General features: G+C 39.4%; 3 protein-coding genes across 3 annotated transcripts; 1 reads left to right on the plus strand and 2 right to left on the minus strand.

Moving 5' to 3' along the window:
- Positions 1-1607: 1607 nt before the first annotated feature.
- Positions 1608-6824, minus strand: LOC148422154 (protein-glutamine gamma-glutamyltransferase 2-like). The gene is made up of 15 exons (XM_088416583.1): positions 6809-6824; positions 6149-6319; positions 5772-6002; positions 5550-5668; positions 5223-5351; positions 4877-5054; positions 4552-4693; positions 4356-4459; positions 3787-3929; positions 3602-3701; positions 3205-3350; positions 2723-2852; positions 2459-2619; positions 2207-2343; positions 1608-2116 (listed from the first exon to the last, which is right to left on the minus strand). Exons 1-15 carry the CDS (start codon positions 6822-6824, stop codon positions 1954-1956), a joined length of 2070 nt encoding a protein of 689 aa, XP_088272709.1. The 3' UTR covers positions 1608-1953.
- Positions 6825-11025: 4201 nt separating this feature from the next.
- On the minus strand, positions 11026-13778 carry LOC148422155 (induced myeloid leukemia cell differentiation protein Mcl-1 homolog). Its single transcript, XM_088417936.1, has 3 exons — positions 13178-13778; positions 11947-12197; positions 11026-11851 (listed from the first exon to the last, which is right to left on the minus strand). Exons 1-3 carry the CDS (start codon positions 13506-13508, stop codon positions 11735-11737), a joined length of 699 nt encoding a protein of 232 aa, XP_088274062.1. The 5' UTR covers positions 13509-13778; the 3' UTR covers positions 11026-11734.
- Positions 13779-13967: 189 nt separating this feature from the next.
- exosc6 (exosome component 6) lies at positions 13968-16269 on the plus strand. Its single transcript, XM_088417935.1, has 2 exons — positions 13968-14341; positions 15398-16269. Exons 1-2 carry the CDS (start codon positions 14064-14066, stop codon positions 15942-15944), a joined length of 825 nt encoding a protein of 274 aa, XP_088274061.1. The 5' UTR covers positions 13968-14063; the 3' UTR covers positions 15945-16269.
- The last annotated feature ends 451 nt before the right edge of the window (positions 16270-16720 follow it).

A 16720-nucleotide genomic window follows, 5' to 3' on the forward strand; every position in this document is an offset into this window, starting at 1 on the left:
TAAAACTTAAACCTGTCTTAAAGGGTATCTCCTGAGGTCCCAAAATGAGGTTTTGATGGGTAAAGAAATATTGTAAAGTTTGATAAATAACCATCCATCCTTCCATTTCCAGAGCCGCTGAAATAGCTGGTCTTCCAAGTCCTGTATACACCAAAACAGTTTTACAAATCAGTCATCACCATGGCTATTTTTAATAGACCACCATTTTGGGAACAGATGTGACAATGAACAGATGTGTCATTGACTGGGTCACTGGGTCGTCCCGTGTGCCCATTTACTTGCTGTCTGATATGCCAGATCATTGTTATCGCTAAAATTAAGGTCCTGGATAATTATTCGAGCCATAAAGGGCCTCTGAATCGGAATCTGGCAATAAAAATGGTGAGGCTGATTACAGTAAAACACCAATAAATCACTTTCACACCATGTCCTGAAAGATACGTGCTGATTGAAATAAAATTGAAGTTGAAGGTGCGAGAAAAAACAAAAGAAAACACAATGATCTACATGAATGGCATATCTTCACCATCAATCACTTATCAGTTGTTCACATATTTATTCCTAAAGATAGAACAAAAAACAACAATTTAACAAGGTGTCACATAAACCAACCCGAGTTTGAATAATGATTCTCTAGACTCATTGACTGACTGGTGCAAATGTCAAAATGTCCTCTTTACTCAAGTGTCCAAAAGCACGTCTTAACTCTGTCATGAGGCATTTGCCACATGCACGACACAAATCAAATGTCAGCACTCGAGACGAATCAAGTGTTGCGCTTGCTAAGCAGTGGTTGCTTCTAGTGCTTCTGCTTTGAGGTTTTATTTTTTAGGGCCATCTAGTTTGTGTGAGATTAGCGCTTCAGTAAATAAACAAGCAAAATACATTGTGAAGGAAGCATATCAATTGTAGTTCTGTTTTGTTTTGTTTTTTGTTTGAATTTTTAAATCCTCAATAATGTTCTTTGCTCATGCCCAGCCCAAACAGCCTCCTGATTAATATTGCATTTGTGGAAGATTAATTTAGCGGCAAAGTTCAACTGTTCCATTTCTGTTGACAGCCATTTCGCCTCTTGCTGTCGACTGAAAATGACATCACAGTTGCTCAGAACTCAGACAGCACCCAATCATGGCTCAGCTGTTTTCTGAGTTCGATTGCTGGACTGTGATGCATTGTTAACTGAGTTCTAAGCAACTGCGATGTCATTTTTGTCTGGAAGCAATTCAAAAAATGGCTGCCACTGTGATGGGTAAAAATGGGTGTATTTTGTTATGCTTTTAAATTTGTGGGAGTTGTATAGAACACAAAATGTAGATAGAAAATATTTTTAATTGACTTCCCCTTTAAGTGATGTAAAATAAAAAATTGGCTTTTTAATAGCTTCTGAACACATACATATTTGGCATCTCTGGAGTGTGTAGAATTAAACAACAAGTCAAGCTTTAGTTCTCTGTCTTTATTTTTAAAAAATGTGAGTGAGCGATTTTTAGCACTTGCAGACCCGTTGAGGACAAGCACAACAGAAAAAAGATGGATGTCTCTTTGAAACACTTTGCATAAAAATGCATAGAATGAGTACGTGTTAACATATATTACACACAATGTAATCAGTTTAAGAAACGATCTTTATTAAAGAATCCTGAGCAAATTTGTATTTTCAGCTTTACACACTCATAATTTATAATACTGGATACATGATAAGAATGAATCAGTTCAAACAAGCATAGGAAAATGAATTTGATTTGATTTGCAATACATACATCATGCTGCTGGTGTTAAGAATTGTGATTATCGTACCAGTGTTATTTGTTTTTTTCAATCGCGTAATGCAATACATGAAAGGAATCAGATGTCTTCATCGGGATTGTGAGCTTGTGCATAAAACCTTTTATGGTGATACTTTCATTTGCGTTTCAAATGCTTGCTTTTAATGCCCTTGTCATTATTGTACAGCTAATTCAGTGAAAAAAAAGGTCGGGCAACAATCACAGTAGCGGCTCCCTTCACGTCTTGGAGACGGTCAGAGTCGAAGTCCACAATGAGCTTCCTCACACCGGAGCGCGCAGGTATAAAGGTGAGTTTGACACACACTTTCTGACCTGGGCCGATGTCACCACTGAAAGAGAAGAGAAAAGACGTTCATAGGGTAGAAACGGAGCCATGATAATGAAGTCGAGGGCCCGTAGCTTTTCGAGTCTAAACTCACTTCATCTTGACCTCAGTGGGGGACACCAGGCCGGCACCCTCCACAGTGAAAACGCCACGCTTCAGTGGCACCGAGAGAGGGTTGGTAAAGGAGATGGAGCCTGTTACAGGTTCATTAACAACGGCCTTACCGGGAATCTGCATAATGACAATTGAAGAAGGTAATGTGATTCTTTTGTGGTCCTTTCTATTGTAAGTAAGAAAAGCGGGGACAGAGAGAGCCAAACCCGGCATGCTGTTTGCCATCACCTACCTCCACAAGCACCTCGGGCAAACTGAGTGGGATTTTGGCAACAACCATATTGGGTTCATTCTCTCCCTGGGTCTCCAGGAGCGCCATCACCTTGACCACATGGTGTTCAGAGACACACTTGGCGTAGTCGTCGTAGCGCACGCGCAGCACCTCCTTGTGAACTGGATGCACACATTAAGATGTTACTTACTGGGCAACATCATATTTCAAAGACACGAATGCAAGTCAAGGTACAACTTGCATGTTTTTTTTTAAGCTGCCCACCTTTGTGGGCCGGCACAGAGACATTCTTGGTTTGTCTTTCAAACTCCCCCCGGTTTAGACAGTTGTACGTTTCTGCCGTGGCCAGCATGGTTAAACGAGCGTGAGCTTCCACTCCACCTTCGTTCTTTATCTGTAAATAGAATCAGTCCATTTCAATGATTATGTTGCCTTGGTTTCATGAGGAACAATGCTCGCTTTAAAGGTATGCTATCTACAGTTCTATGGCAACAATGTGTCAGAACTATAATAGAATCGAATGATAATACAGAATGCAATTAAATGTACTACCGAACAATGACTGGATATTAACAGCCATTTCCAACTGACCCACAATTCATGTTTAAGGATGCCTGTCAATTTCCTGTTCTATTTTCTCTATTTATTTACTGTTCTACCATGTCAACGTGATTGGCGGCTTTTTGCACCATGCCGCTAATGTGTCATTTAGCACATTCATTTATCACTGTCTAAGCACCTCATACCTCGACAACGACGTCAAAGTCTGATCCGAATACAGGTTTGGCATGTTTGATGGTCATATGCAGTTTGCCTGGTTTCGTCCTCTCAATGGACGGCTCTCTGCCTCGACGTCCCGCCTTCTCATACACCTCTCTCTCTTTCTTAGAGCCTGAGGAAAAAAGATGATAAACAGCCTTTGATAGGTATTTTCATTCCCTGAATGAAATATCTTCATCTAGGCATAATACGGTATTTTGTGTTATTGAGTGTTCGGGAAACAGATTGCAATCTCTGACTTATACTGTATATCCCGTGAAATTCACCATATAGAAAAAATTGTTGCATTAAACTAACTTTTAAATCAAAATACTTATCTTCTTTTGATGACAAAGCTACCCTCTGTCAGTGCTGTTCACTAACCTTCCGGATATTTGTAGTGTGAAGTGACATCTTCTCTGCTATTGCCGAAAACACTTTTGGTGCTGATGTTAAGGCCAATACTGTCCTGGGACACTCTGATCTGTAATATCAAGCATCATCTCTTGTTTTAAACAAAAACAACATACAAGGCTTTCGTAGGGGGATACCGATGAATGCAGCCTCACCTTCTGACGTTGGCCATCTTTTCGTACAATCCAGTGGACAATGTCAGCGTTTACCTCAGCAAATATGAACGGAGCATCGTATTTGACATTCAGATTGCCCTCCTTGATGGCAGTAATAGGACATGGGCCACAGCAGAACTCCCCTGAGGAGTAAAATGACATACTAAACAAACATAAAGCTTAAAATCCAGTCCTTTGGCTTGATGCCAATGCTAATTAGCGTACACGTTGTAGTGCTACAACACATTAAGCAATGGATTGAAAACAGTGCAGAGACAGCATAACTGTCCATAGTCAGAGAGTCTTTATCTTCTGCATAGAACAACTAATGATGAGCTGAGAGAGGAGTATCTCTTGGCCATCACTGTAGTGAAGTGAGTTTGTGGCAATTGTGTATTCGCTGCAATGCTACATTACCCTCCATGTGTCTAGAGTGATTTTTGTTGTTGTTGTTGTTGAACAATATTACATTGAGCATTTTCAAGTCAATGATCATGTGATCACAAAATTTCAAAATCTCCTTGTTCGAACGAAAAATGAAAAGATAAAAGGTGATTCTAAAAATGTACCATCACTCAATTCTTGAGGAGTAGGGTCCAAAACCTGCCAGCCATCATTTCCGTGTGGGAGATCCTGTCGGTTCATCCAGGACTCCACCCAACAGTGGAAGTTCCTAACACGGGAAGTAGAGAGAAATTTGCATGGCGAATGATTTGAAGATGGTGGACTTGTGATTCTTAAATGAACTTGTGATTGATCCCGTACCAGCTGCTGTCGGACCTGCCTCTTGAATCAAGGCTCTCCATTTTTTCATTGAACAGAAAGTCCACTGAAAGGTTGCCATCAGTGTCATGAGCTGAAGCAAAGTTGGTAATGTGACGTGTTGGGATTCCCAGACAACGCAGTACTGTTAAGAACACACAACAAAATCAATCGACCAATAAAGTGTATCGTACATTTTCTGCTCATTCTTACATTTCACTCCAAAGCCAAATATGCATAACTCTCTGTAAAGAGTGTATATAATGGCACTGATTTGCGTCTGTGTCCAGCTCGCAATGAGACACAATGAGATTTTTTTAAGGCTCACCCGTGCAGGCCACAGCAGCGTAGACCCAACATTGGCCATATTTGACCGGCCTGGCTCTGCCATTGCTCCACTTTTGGAGGATCGGAACACTGCTGGTCCATTTGGAAGGCGAGACGCCGTCAGAGTATGGTTCCTGCCAGCGGCCCACCAACACGCCCCGGTCACCATTGGAGTTGACCTGGGCACATGTATGCACACTGAATGGTGAGTGAAAGAGAATTGGGCATCCACTGCTTTTTACAATTATAAAGGTACCATCTTTTTTCATTCATCTATTTGTATGATGTGTGTATATTGTTTTTGTCTGCTAAAAAAACTTATAATGTGTCACTGTTGTTATCAGCACCATGGCAGAGATGATCCTGCCAACGTAGACGGGGTCCCATCTTTGTTTCAAGTCCTTCTCTGGATTTCTCAAGGCGTCATTGGAGTTGTCCAGGATTTCAAAACAGATGTCCATCACATTGTCCTCAAACTGTGACAAAAAATGAGACGCAAACATAAAAAAGGAACGGGGCTGATAGACTGAGTTTTCTCAACAAACAGCTAATGGGTGACGTTCTTGTTTGTGTGGTCTGGTTACATTCTGACACCATCACTCGAGACGCTTGCTCTATCCAACAAGTACAATTCAAGATGAGGTTGATGATTTCACACACATGCACATACATACTTGTCCAAAGTGCCAATGGCGGCTGTGGATGTAGTCTGAGGTGCCCACATAAATGATCCCATTCTCATTCATGATGTATTCCTGAAGGAGTTTCTCGTCTGACATGTACACAGCATCATCTATGGCACACGTTGAAAATGTCATTGTGAGAATTAGCAAGAACAAAAGAAGAATTTTCAGCTACATAAACCACTAATTTTTTTTGTAAGTTTGTTTTTTTACCTCTGCACCACGGGTTGTAAAGCAAGTGGAAGTTAACTTTGTCGTTCTTCTCCAGCACATGTCCATTGGATGACGTCACCAACACGTCCAGACGGTAATGGCCAATGATTGCGTTGGCTGGACTGTGGACAGTCAGCTGCAAGTTTCCGTGAGTTCCCTCCTGCGTAAACCACCATCCTTCTTTTTTGTGGCCGCCCTTCTCAACCCTGATCACCACCTCGTCTCGTCTGCCTGAAAAACATGTGAGAGATCATGTAAGTACAATCATTGGTCAAAAAACTGTTTGGTTGAAAACAGGGACTTTCTATCAGCATAACTGGCCGTTTCCAATTGAAGTGCACACCAAGATCACACCTGAGTTCAGGATCAGCACTCACCAAGGTGCAGGACCAATGCCAGGGAGTTTTCACGAGACACAGACTCCGAGCACTGTACTGAGATGATGAAGGGTTGACCCCTTCGCACAATCAAGCGCTCCCAGTCGATCTCCTTGGTGTGGTGAGCTGAGTTGTTGTCACGACATCTCAGGTTCACATCTAAAATGTTACCTAAAGACAAATAAAGATAGGATTATTTCACATCACAATAATTTATAGCAACATAGTACATAGTTTGGGTTTTTGATTTAAACCAAAATGTTGGGTCGGTCTGTTTTTGACCCAATTTGGGTTGTTTTTGACCCAACTGGCTTGACGTACAAGCAGTGATTTAAGTAAAATACTAACATATGAGATAGATACATAGATAGATGGATGGAGGGATGGATGGATGGATGGATGGATAGATAGCTAGATAGACAGACAGACAGACAGACAGACAGATAGATAGATAGATAGATAGATAGATAGATAGATAGATAGATAGATAGATAGATAGATAGATAGATAGATAGATAGATAGATAGATAGATAGATAGATAGATAGATAGATAGATAGATAGATAGATAGATAGATAGATAGATAGATAGATAGATAGATAGATAGATAGATAGATAAAATTCGCCTCAAGATAGAGAGATAGAAATCATTCGCCTCACCCCTGTAGTTTGCCATCATAGACAGTATCTTCAAGTATCTTGCTGCACTTGTCTTAGAGTGCATCTCTGTCTCATATTTATATAGGCCAAGGCTAACCCTCCCACTATATGACACTCACCCCTAAAAAACACTCCACCCTGCTCCCCCCATGTAACCTCTAACATCACTTCCTAAAATTACTACTCTTCTGGTATCTGCTCATTCTCCTGTATTTGCAGTGAGATAGTTAAAAATCACACACACACAAACACACATACACCTGCCCACATCTCTCACTGGCTCATTTCTGGACGTACACTGGGCTCTTTGTTGACAAGATTTTCAAGGGTGTTCTATTATTTACTGCATATTTCTTTGCAAAGGTTTAGACCGCTGACAGCAAGTTTCCACTTTGGCTGGTGGTTTTCCCGTCACCGCTTATTTACACTTTACTGTGGGGTCACTAGTGGTGCTGCACTTCAGGTAATGCAATTGTATGTGCACTTGTATTCAAACAGAAAACATTACATAATTGTAACGTGCACATTTGATAGTATTGTAGACTATTAACGCAACTTTGCTAAAGTTTTTTTGCTAGTGATGGTAAAAATAGGATTTTGCTTTTGAACTTTTTATTTGCTTTACTTCAATGTAGAGACCTACAATGAATTTTGGGAATAGTTATCATTGTCACGTCTAGACATGGAGAGTGGATGTGTGGAAGGAGGGGGACCCAAAAATCCAGGAAACTGAGTGGAACTGAGCGCCAGACAGGAAGGTCGGAGCCAGCTGGAAATGAACTTCAGACTTTGAACTGTGAGGCAGAAGTGCTAACAGCTTTTCCTCCGAGCTGCCCACCAATGCTTTCTATTTTTATTTATTTAATTTTTCTGAATGTATCATTTTTTTAGATTGTTAGACAGTTATTGTGGCAGATCAAAATTGAAAATTATATAATTATAAATATTTATAAAAATAACCTATTTGACACTAACATTAAACTAAAACCCTAAAAAAAGATTCAAAAAATAGATTAATGTGATTAAAACAAATAAGGCAATACTGTAATCAATTGATTATATAATTTGTGACACGTCTAATTATTATTTTTAATTGTGTTTCTTAGGTCCACCCTGTCCACCAAATTTCGATTGTATTATATTGAATTTCATAACACTTTGCCTATTTTGACAGGGCATGGGCCATCTATTTGCTGCAGCGTATTGTTTTATTTTTTTTAATCATTATTATTTTTAGGATACTTATTATTGTTATCATGCTGTTTTTGTTATATTCCACTATGCTCGTGGTTTACCATATTTGTCATTTCTGACATGTTAATACGTAATCAGTATACATATTTAGCAACTATAATATATTTTGAGGGGGAATAAAACACATTTTTGTATTCTGCAAATAGTACAGCCATTGGTCAAATACAGTAGTTGTGTCCATGCTGTCTGTTACGCTTGCATGCAGTGCCCACTTCAATGATGAATAACATGCTGAATCTTTTCAATTGATGATCATTTCCAGCAGTGCTTATCACTTTCGTGTGTCCTGTAGCATCGATATCAGCGGTCAGTGGGCCTGTCCTGGCCTGGAACTCTTCTCGTAAGAATTTCTCAATATTTACTCTGGAATGAGTCAAAACTGTTGCACTGTACTTTTTTTGTGTAACCTTTAGGTCATTGGCAAAATTGATCATGTGTCAGATGTCTTTGTAATTTGTACTGATCAAGCAGATCTTTTGCGTTGCCTTATGTAGTGCATACAGTACTGTAGCGCAGACAATAGATTTGCAACACGGGTTTGTTTCCAAAGAATGCACACTTACTATCACCTTCATGCAACTGACAGACCAACATATATTTTTCTCTAGAACAAAAGACAGCAGGATGACATATCACAAATGAATAACACAGCAGCTGGTCCATAACTCAACAGACCATCAGTGTAGTGCAGATTTCTCACTTCTGTGCTATATTGATGAGAATGACTGACACAGTGTTTTATGTTTGAATCATCTACAAGCTCTTAGTCAGTATTCCCCAACATTTACTATGATTAGGCTCGGTATACAGTGAATCCATCACATTCTCAGGGTGGAAAAATGTACACCCCCCGTAAAATGTTTATAATTGTCTATTTGAACTCTTAAATACATATACTATAACCCATATTCCCATAATAGTTTGATATCATTTCAAACTAATTTCACAGGATAGATTGCTATTTCCTAAACAAAGTTTTGTCTTGAGGTAGGCACTTGCTCTACCTTTCCGTATTTTGGGCCTTTACCGGGTAGGTTTTACCGCAGACGAATCGTTGGCGATGATAGACAATAATGATCCAGACTTTTCTATAAATCACCTGGTGCTCTTCACAGCATGATGGAAGGTAGTTAAAAAAAAAAAAAAATCTTCTCCGAGACTTAAAATTAGTTCTGCCATTATCAAATAAGTGGGTTATAAGATATATGTTTTTTATGTTTTTGTTTGTTTGGTTTTTTTTTACAGAAAAATACACAAGCAGTTAGATTCACAAATGATGATTAGCAAATTGGCATCAGCAGTTTACTGTAGTTCCCATCGTATGATTTTCATTTTGTGTTCCTTTTTATGCAATAATTTACCATTCTTATATGTGTTTCATTTTACAAAATACTTTAGAATTTGTTTCAAACTTGACGCCACCTTGTTGAGGAAGAGAGCAATGCAGCTGTTTGGCAAGAGTTGGAATAAATATAACCAAAGTTTTTCACTGTTGAGCTCTATGGACGGGCAAGAAATTGTCTAAAAAAAAAAAAAAAAATCCTTGCATTTCTTGGTTATTAGGAACACAAATAATGACAAAAAAAACCAAGTCAGTTAAAAAAAATGTGTATGCTGCCCTTCAGCAGGTTTCCTGATTATGTTCTATTGTCCACAATAAACCACAATATGAGAGAAAAAAAAAATCAACATTTTAAAAACTAACCAGAAATATGTTATAAGCAATACATACTTGTAAGAGCATGAAACCACCCTAAGACAAATCTTTAAGCGTTTGTTTTATAAATTACATATGTAAACCAGGTATAAAAGAAAGTTCAATGAGTTGAACATCATATTTCCAAGCAAATGTCTAAAATTAAAATTTCCATTATTCTAAAGTTGGTGTGCCCGGCAGATATAGTGGCCATTAAAGGTTTCATTCTCAATCGTTTGACTGGGTAGGCCTGACACTAAATAAATAACTAAACAATTAAATAAATAAATGTGCTTAGTGACAGGTCAAAAAAAATTGTGCAATTCATAGATTAAAAACCAACACCCTTTTTAGCTTGTTACACACCCGTCAACTCATAAGCTCAATCATTCTTAATATGCATCCCACTTATGCTGGAAATGTGGAATGGAAAACGCCTCTTGACACACATGCACACACACACACAAACATACAGAGCTCAGTTCCAATATTTAGTACAGTTCACTGCACAATATAATGTAAGAGCTGTATAAAATATTTTTTCTTTAAAAGATAATAAATTTATCAGGGGTTTATTAATTTAATCATACTGTATATTCAAACTGTAGTCATAATTTGTAGTGGTGAAAAAGTGTATCTGACAAATTGGCAAAAATGTGCAATTTGCAAATTGGGTACTTCCAAGTAAAAGTACTAATACAATAAGTGCTGCTTAATAGAAGCGAACACTGATAATGCTTTTAGTTACATAATCGGTATCAGTGTTGCAGGTTTGCTTAAGTTTTGGCTTTGAAATGTTTTCCAGCATTGTACATTGGCAGTATGTTCACTGGAACTGTCTTTGTTGTGATTTTTTTTTTCTTTGGAATAGTGACGCAGTCATGTGTCAGTGAAACAAGAAAGCACTTTTAGTGACCTCAGTGTACTGATCACACTCAAGCGCCAACACAGTCGCACGCTGGTGAGGAAGTGACGCACGCGTGCACGTACACACAAACGCACGCAGAAAGGAAGTGCAACTTTGTTCTTGGCGTGTTGAGTTTTTCAAGTTAGTTATTGGAGGCTACTCGCGGGACCGGATTAATTTAAGTATACAGTATAATTTTAGATTTATATAGTTGGTAAATTGTTGAAAAGTCAAAGGGGCGCGTCCCTTGTACAGTGGGTAGCGGGATTATTGTTTATGGGTTAAATGGGTAGGGATTATTGTGACTTCCATCAACCAAGTACAAACACACGAATCCTTTTACAATTTCTAAAAGAAAAGTCATTTCAAGTAAATTGTTTATTTATCTTTGCAACAACAATTTCAAAAACACAATTCACAGTATAGGAACATCCAACAAGAACACAGTGGTAAAAATACAGTATTTTTTTTTTGAAAATATTTTGTGAATTAAAAAAAGTCCACATGCCTCTCAAGTTAGCTTTGGCAAAAATGTTACCAAATACTCATACTCTGTAAATAGTGATAATAAATAAATCTGTAAAAAAAAAAAAATGAACTTACTGTATAAGAAATGTTTTTTTAAAGTTAGCAAACAAAAAATACTGTACATTCTTCCGACTAAAATAAGTAGAGATTGTGTGAACAAAACCTTTGAAAGATTTTCTCTATGAGAACAAGTCGTTTTTTTTGAAAATATACTGACTTAACCCTAGCTCTTTAATAACTTAGTAAAGGATTTGAATCCAATTAAAATACACTGAACAGAACAATGAACAAGTGATGGCTCATTTGATAAAATGCACAAGCATGAATAAAAATTTCTAAATCATTTTTGTACAATTTTGTGGAAGAAAAATGCACTTGACAATGCCTGTTGTTAGTTTATTGAGATGCACAATCATAAAAGATCTTTCCAAATCATTTTTAACGGAAGAACAAAAAATTCACTTAAAGCTATGAGAAACATAAATGTGTGATTGATCCATGAAACGTAGGGGAAACGCGTCATGCCAAATGTCTATGGCGTTCATCTGAACAGATGGAGCATCGATGTAGTGATGGTGACCAAGCCAACAAAGGCTAAGAGACTGTTCCTCAATGTAGATTCCAGGTCATCTTCTTTGAAGAATTCTGCAAATCCCTCCTGATGGGGGAAAAAAAAATGATAATGTTTCATGCAATGATGATGTTTGGGCACTTGGGGAATCATATAGGACACACATTTGCAATGTTGCTTACCCAAGCGTCGTGCTGCAGTAGCCAGGTGCGATGATGTGACAGCAGGTAGGTGGAGACCTCCTTGGCCACCAGCTCCACGCAGCTCGCCTGCTGCTTCTCTTTTAGGGCCTGGGAAACCACGGCGCAGAAAGCCAACAGACTGGCGATGTTACACCAGTTGATGGTCCCGTCTTGGAATAGGTTCTTGGCCACCTCAGTGATGAAGGTCATGTCGTGCCCTCTTCGTTCCAATGACAGCTTGTTGATGAGGCCTTGAAAATAGAAGCAATCTCAATTTAGAAAAAAAGGCACGGTTGGCTTCCCATTGTGTTTGATTAACTCCAGTTTATATATAGTACCAGTCAAAATGCAATACCTGCAAATTCTATGTTTCGTCCTTTTGTTTAGATTTGGGACGCACCAAATTTTCAGCCACCAATTTTTGGGGGCCGCAAATGGCAAAAGATACATTCTCAGTCTTTGGAGGAAATATGACTAAAACCATAACAATACATCCAAAAACAGATGTTGTGATTATGCAAAAACCAGCAAACGTCTGTCTTTCACATATATTGGCGAGGAAAGTCAGCAAGTAGGCAGCAACTGGAAGCACCTCAGCCGTCAAGAAACGAGCACTGCCGAGCTTCCATTTCTTTCCTTGTATACTATAAGTGAGAGCAAGAAAAATATCTGGGCGTGTTACAAAGGGCAAATTCAAAATAAACATACCAAATAATACATTGACAACAATGCAATATCCATGAAAAAAAAGTATGTAAAACTATTAAACGTTAACTGCAAACGCCTCACATATATATCAAGAAAAATTATGAGGTTGAAGTTACTTTGATATTTTACAATTTATGGTCCATCTAGTCGCTTACTTTTACAATATCTATCCAAATAGCTTGGTTTCTGTTTTTCATTCGACAAACATTTCTCATTTTTGTTTTTATTTTGTTCAAGCCAACCATTTTCATTTTAGTAGAAACCCTAACCCCTAAGCCTAACCCTTATTTGAGATTGCTTTACAATTCTAAGAGTTAAAAAAGATCGGAAAATGCTCGACAGAAATTGTGCAATAAAAGACCAATATTGTACATTCTTTTTGGATTAAAAAAAAAGCATAGTACTTTAATAGTACTACATAGTACTTTAATCTCTTAACAACTAACTGATAGCCTAGCGTTTCAAACAGATCAAAGGGCATCAAAGAGAAGTTCGTTAACATATTGCAATGATGAACGCTTACCATTATATCGGATTCTGTGCTTTTCCACCAGTCTCTTCACGACCCTTTCCATCGTTGACTGGGTTTTGCTTTGGTTCCAAGCAGCTGCGGACAGGCCGGTATAGTCACTGAGCAAGCGGCCGATAAGTCGTCTTGTGTAGGTGTCCAGAAAATCGGGACCGGCAGAGGTCTGGGGTTCCAGAATCTGCGGCGAGCCTCCATCAATTTTCTCGCTATCAACCTTGGCCACGGCACATTCTACGGCTGCATTTGAAGGCGGCAATAATGCGTCCATGAGTCCAAGGTTGGCGTTCCGCCGAGTCAAGTGTCTCGTCGCCGGCATCTCGTCCATGTCGATGGTCGCTAGGTAACGGCTGGATGTGAGCGCTCTTCGAGTCTACGCCTCCTGTGCGTAAGGAAAGTTATGCGCATGCGTGTTTGTAAATCGTATGAACAACCTATCCTTGCGGGTCACACGTGTACTGGACTAGCAAATCGCAGGGCACATAGACTAAACAACCGTTGTCATTTTGACAAGTTGGAGTCTTCCGTTAACCAAAGAAGCAAGAGTATTTGGTATACATTCGGTCACGGGCGCAAAACTTGCGTCAAAAAAAGACAAAAGATTGTGACCCAGCCAATCAGCGATGATCACCTGGTGTCACAGACGACGTCAAAGAAGAAAGTACAAAAACGCACATTAAAAAAAGTATGGTACGCAACAACACAATACAAAATAACGTAAGCCGAATTTGTGCGCGTCTTAAGTTTCAACATAAAAGTCACTAAAGAGCAATAAGCGTCACTTGGCGGAACAATACGTTTGTTGCCTGTGTTTCAAGGGGACATTTGTATGTGATGGACATATCTACATGCTGCGCTCCTCTGGTGTGAAAGTTATTCCATTATGCCTGTTGACACCAGACGCATTCGCGGCCCTGAGGTCTCTCAAAGTCCGTCTTTGTTCTCGTGCAAGCCGGCTGCGGTCTTTTCCGCGCACGGCCCTCGAGCAGACGGCCGACAGCGTGACCAGGTGGACGTTCGGCCCGTTTTTGTCAGGTGCGGGCTCGTAAGCCAGGCTAAGGGCTCCGCATACATGGAGGCCGGAGACACCAAATTGATGTGCTGCGTTTATGGTCCCAGAGAAACTGAGCGTAAAGATGACACCGATATGAAGTGTGGAAGGTACATCTCCTTTTGTGTAGTTTTGTGTGTGTGCGTGTGTGTGTGTGTTTTTTTTAATTATGATCCTGGATTATTTGTGGCAAAAATCAATTCAAATGGACTTCATTTGCGTCAGCTCACTTAATTATGCAATATGTGTTATTATATGTATTTGTCATAAGCCAGAATTATACAGTAGCTTGATCATTGCAAGAGTTCTAAATGTGTGCGTTTCTAAGACTTGGGCTACTTGAAATCTAATAAACAATTACCAAAATTACTGTATTAACTTAAACTCTGTTTTAGTTTTCTCAATCGTCCATCTTTGATTGGCGTGCAACCACTTCAGGGTGTTCCTCGCCTATTGCCTGGTCAAGATTCATCCATCTTTTATCACTTATCCTCACAAGGGTTGCAGGCAGTGCCTATCCCAGCTGTCTTGGGCTGTAGGTGGTGTACATCCTGAACTTGTTGCCATCCAATCACAGGGAACACGAATACAATCATTTACATTGAATAACATACCTGAGGATAATTCAGTTTCCAATATATACCTACCATGCATATTTTTGGAATGTGGGAGGAAACCGGAGAAATTCTTTGCAGGCACGGGGAGAACATGCACACTCCACACAGGAAAGCCAGAGCTGGAAGGGAAGGCACAACCGCTTAACTAGTTAAATTCAGATGACTTGAATACTTTACAAACTTGATTGTGGTGTTGAACAACTTTTGTGACTAAAATGTGGGGAGTCAGCACTGGAACTGTGATTGGCATATCTGCTTCACCACTCCTGACGTTTAAGTCTCGGTATCAAGTCCATGACGTTCTCTTCATTTTTTACGTGTTTTTTGTCCAGATACTCTCACACAAGCAGTATAGAAAGTGGGTGATTTGAAAAATATACATTACTGATGACATTTGGAGGATGTTCAATTGAGTGTTTTTTGTCCATATTAGTAATCAATATTTATTTCGATGGTATATATGAGCATATTGACAATGATTTTAATCATGTGAATATTGTTATTGATTGACGTTATGTGCCCTTAAAAACTTGTTTTCTGTGGAACTAGGTTGACAACAGACATGCGGTTTGCTCCATTCTCTTGCCCTGAGAGAGTTTCCTGGATTCAAGGCAGTCAAGATAAGGACTTCTCCTTGATGCTGCACGAAAGTTTGCAACCTGCCTTGTGCCTCCACAAATACCCCCGCTCTCAGATAGAGGTCAACGTGATGGTTCTTGAAAACGGCGGCTCAGTTCTAGCGCACGCTGTCACCTGCGCGTCCCTGGCACTAGCTGATGCGGGAATTGAAATGTATGATCTGGTGCTCGGCTGCGCCATCCGACAGGACGGGGCCTCGTATGTGGTCGACCCAACGTACGCGGAGGAAAATGGCGGTGGCTCGGCCACTGGTGACAATCAGGGAAGGCTGACTCTGGCGTTCCTCCCCAGTTTGAACCAGGTTTCTGGGTTGCAGTCTGATGGAGAAATGACTGAAGAGACGCTCTCTGCTGGGGTTCGCACCTGCATTGAGGGCTGCTATAAGATATATCCAGTCATCCAACAAGCTCTAGCCAAGGCAGTGCGTAGGGCAGCTCCCCCACCGTCAGAGACCTGACTAAGTAGCTGTGAAGTGCCTTTAGCATCCCCATCAGAATCACACAATCGTCATGACAATTTAGCCTGTAATAAAATCTTTAAGTCTTATAATGGAATTCAAATGTGCACGAGATATTTGATAAAACAATTCAGTTTGATCATGTATGTTATATTTTTGTAAGTGAACATTTGACAAATGTCTGAAACTGATGTCCACCCTTTCATCATGTGCAAACTGTACCTTTTAAGAAACTTTGTTTTTGTTCACATTATGATCAACCACCATTCAAATGTGGCTGCAGCAGTGTATTGTTATACAATAAATATTTACAGTTGTTTAGTAATTTATTTCATATTATGAGTGTAATTGAATGTTTTCATGCTTATGTCCATGAAATACAAAATGTATTAGTTAAAAAGCACAGTGAGGTGATACAGCACAGTCAGGTGATTAACAATGTTACTAAGTAATTCCACCATGTGTGCATTCAATGCCAACATAAGAAAAAAATCCACCATCAGCAAGCTCAAATATATTTCTACTTGCATGTGCAAGTTGTCCGCTTGAATCGATATGCAGACAATCTTGTTTTTTAACGCCTCACTCAAGATAGAATTTGATGGCTCTAAAGAGCAACAATTACTGCTAACTTTCCATTTATTTGGAACTCATTGGTTTACTAAATTTGTTGATAGAGAAGATAATCTCTCGCTTTAGAGACATTGGCAACAGCTACAGTACCTGTTCTTCACACAATTAGGAGTATAACGCTCCGATGACTATTTTGTGCAAGC

Source organism: Hippichthys cyanospilos, chromosome 6, assembly GCF_059441005.1.
Source record: "Hippichthys cyanospilos isolate Australia breed blue-spotted pipefish chromosome 6, RoL_Hcya_1.0, whole genome shotgun sequence".
Lineage (NCBI taxonomy): Eukaryota > Metazoa > Chordata > Actinopteri > Syngnathiformes > Syngnathidae > Hippichthys > Hippichthys cyanospilos.

Bases quoted from the DNA above. Each gene is read 5' to 3' on its own strand.
- LOC148422155 (XM_088417936.1), bottom strand. From the start codon at position 13,508: ATGGACGAGATGCCGGCGACGAGACACTTGACTCGGCGGAACGCCAAC. The intron at 12,198-13,177 runs GTAAGCGTTCAT...TCTATTTTCAAG, and splicing joins GCACAGAATCCGATATAATG to GCCTCATCAACAAGCTGTCA. The intron at 11,852-11,946 runs GTAAGCAACATT...TTCCCCCATCAG, and splicing joins TACTGCAGCACGACGCTTGG to GAGGGATTTGCAGAATTCTT.
- exosc6 (XM_088417935.1), top strand. From the start codon at position 14,064: ATGCCTGTTGACACCAGACGCATTCGCGGCCCTGAGGTCTCTCAAAGT. The intron at 14,342-15,397 runs GTACATCTCCTT...CTGTGGAACTAG, and splicing joins ACCGATATGAAGTGTGGAAG to GTTGACAACAGACATGCGGT.
- LOC148422154 (XM_088416583.1), bottom strand. The intron at 6,003-6,148 runs GTGAGTGCTGAT...CATGTTTTTCAG, and splicing joins GGCATTGGTCCTGCACCTTG to GCAGACGAGACGAGGTGGTG. The intron at 3,351-3,601 runs GTTAGTGAACAG...TTTTTTCCTCAG, and splicing joins ACACTACAAATATCCGGAAG to GCTCTAAGAAAGAGAGAGAG.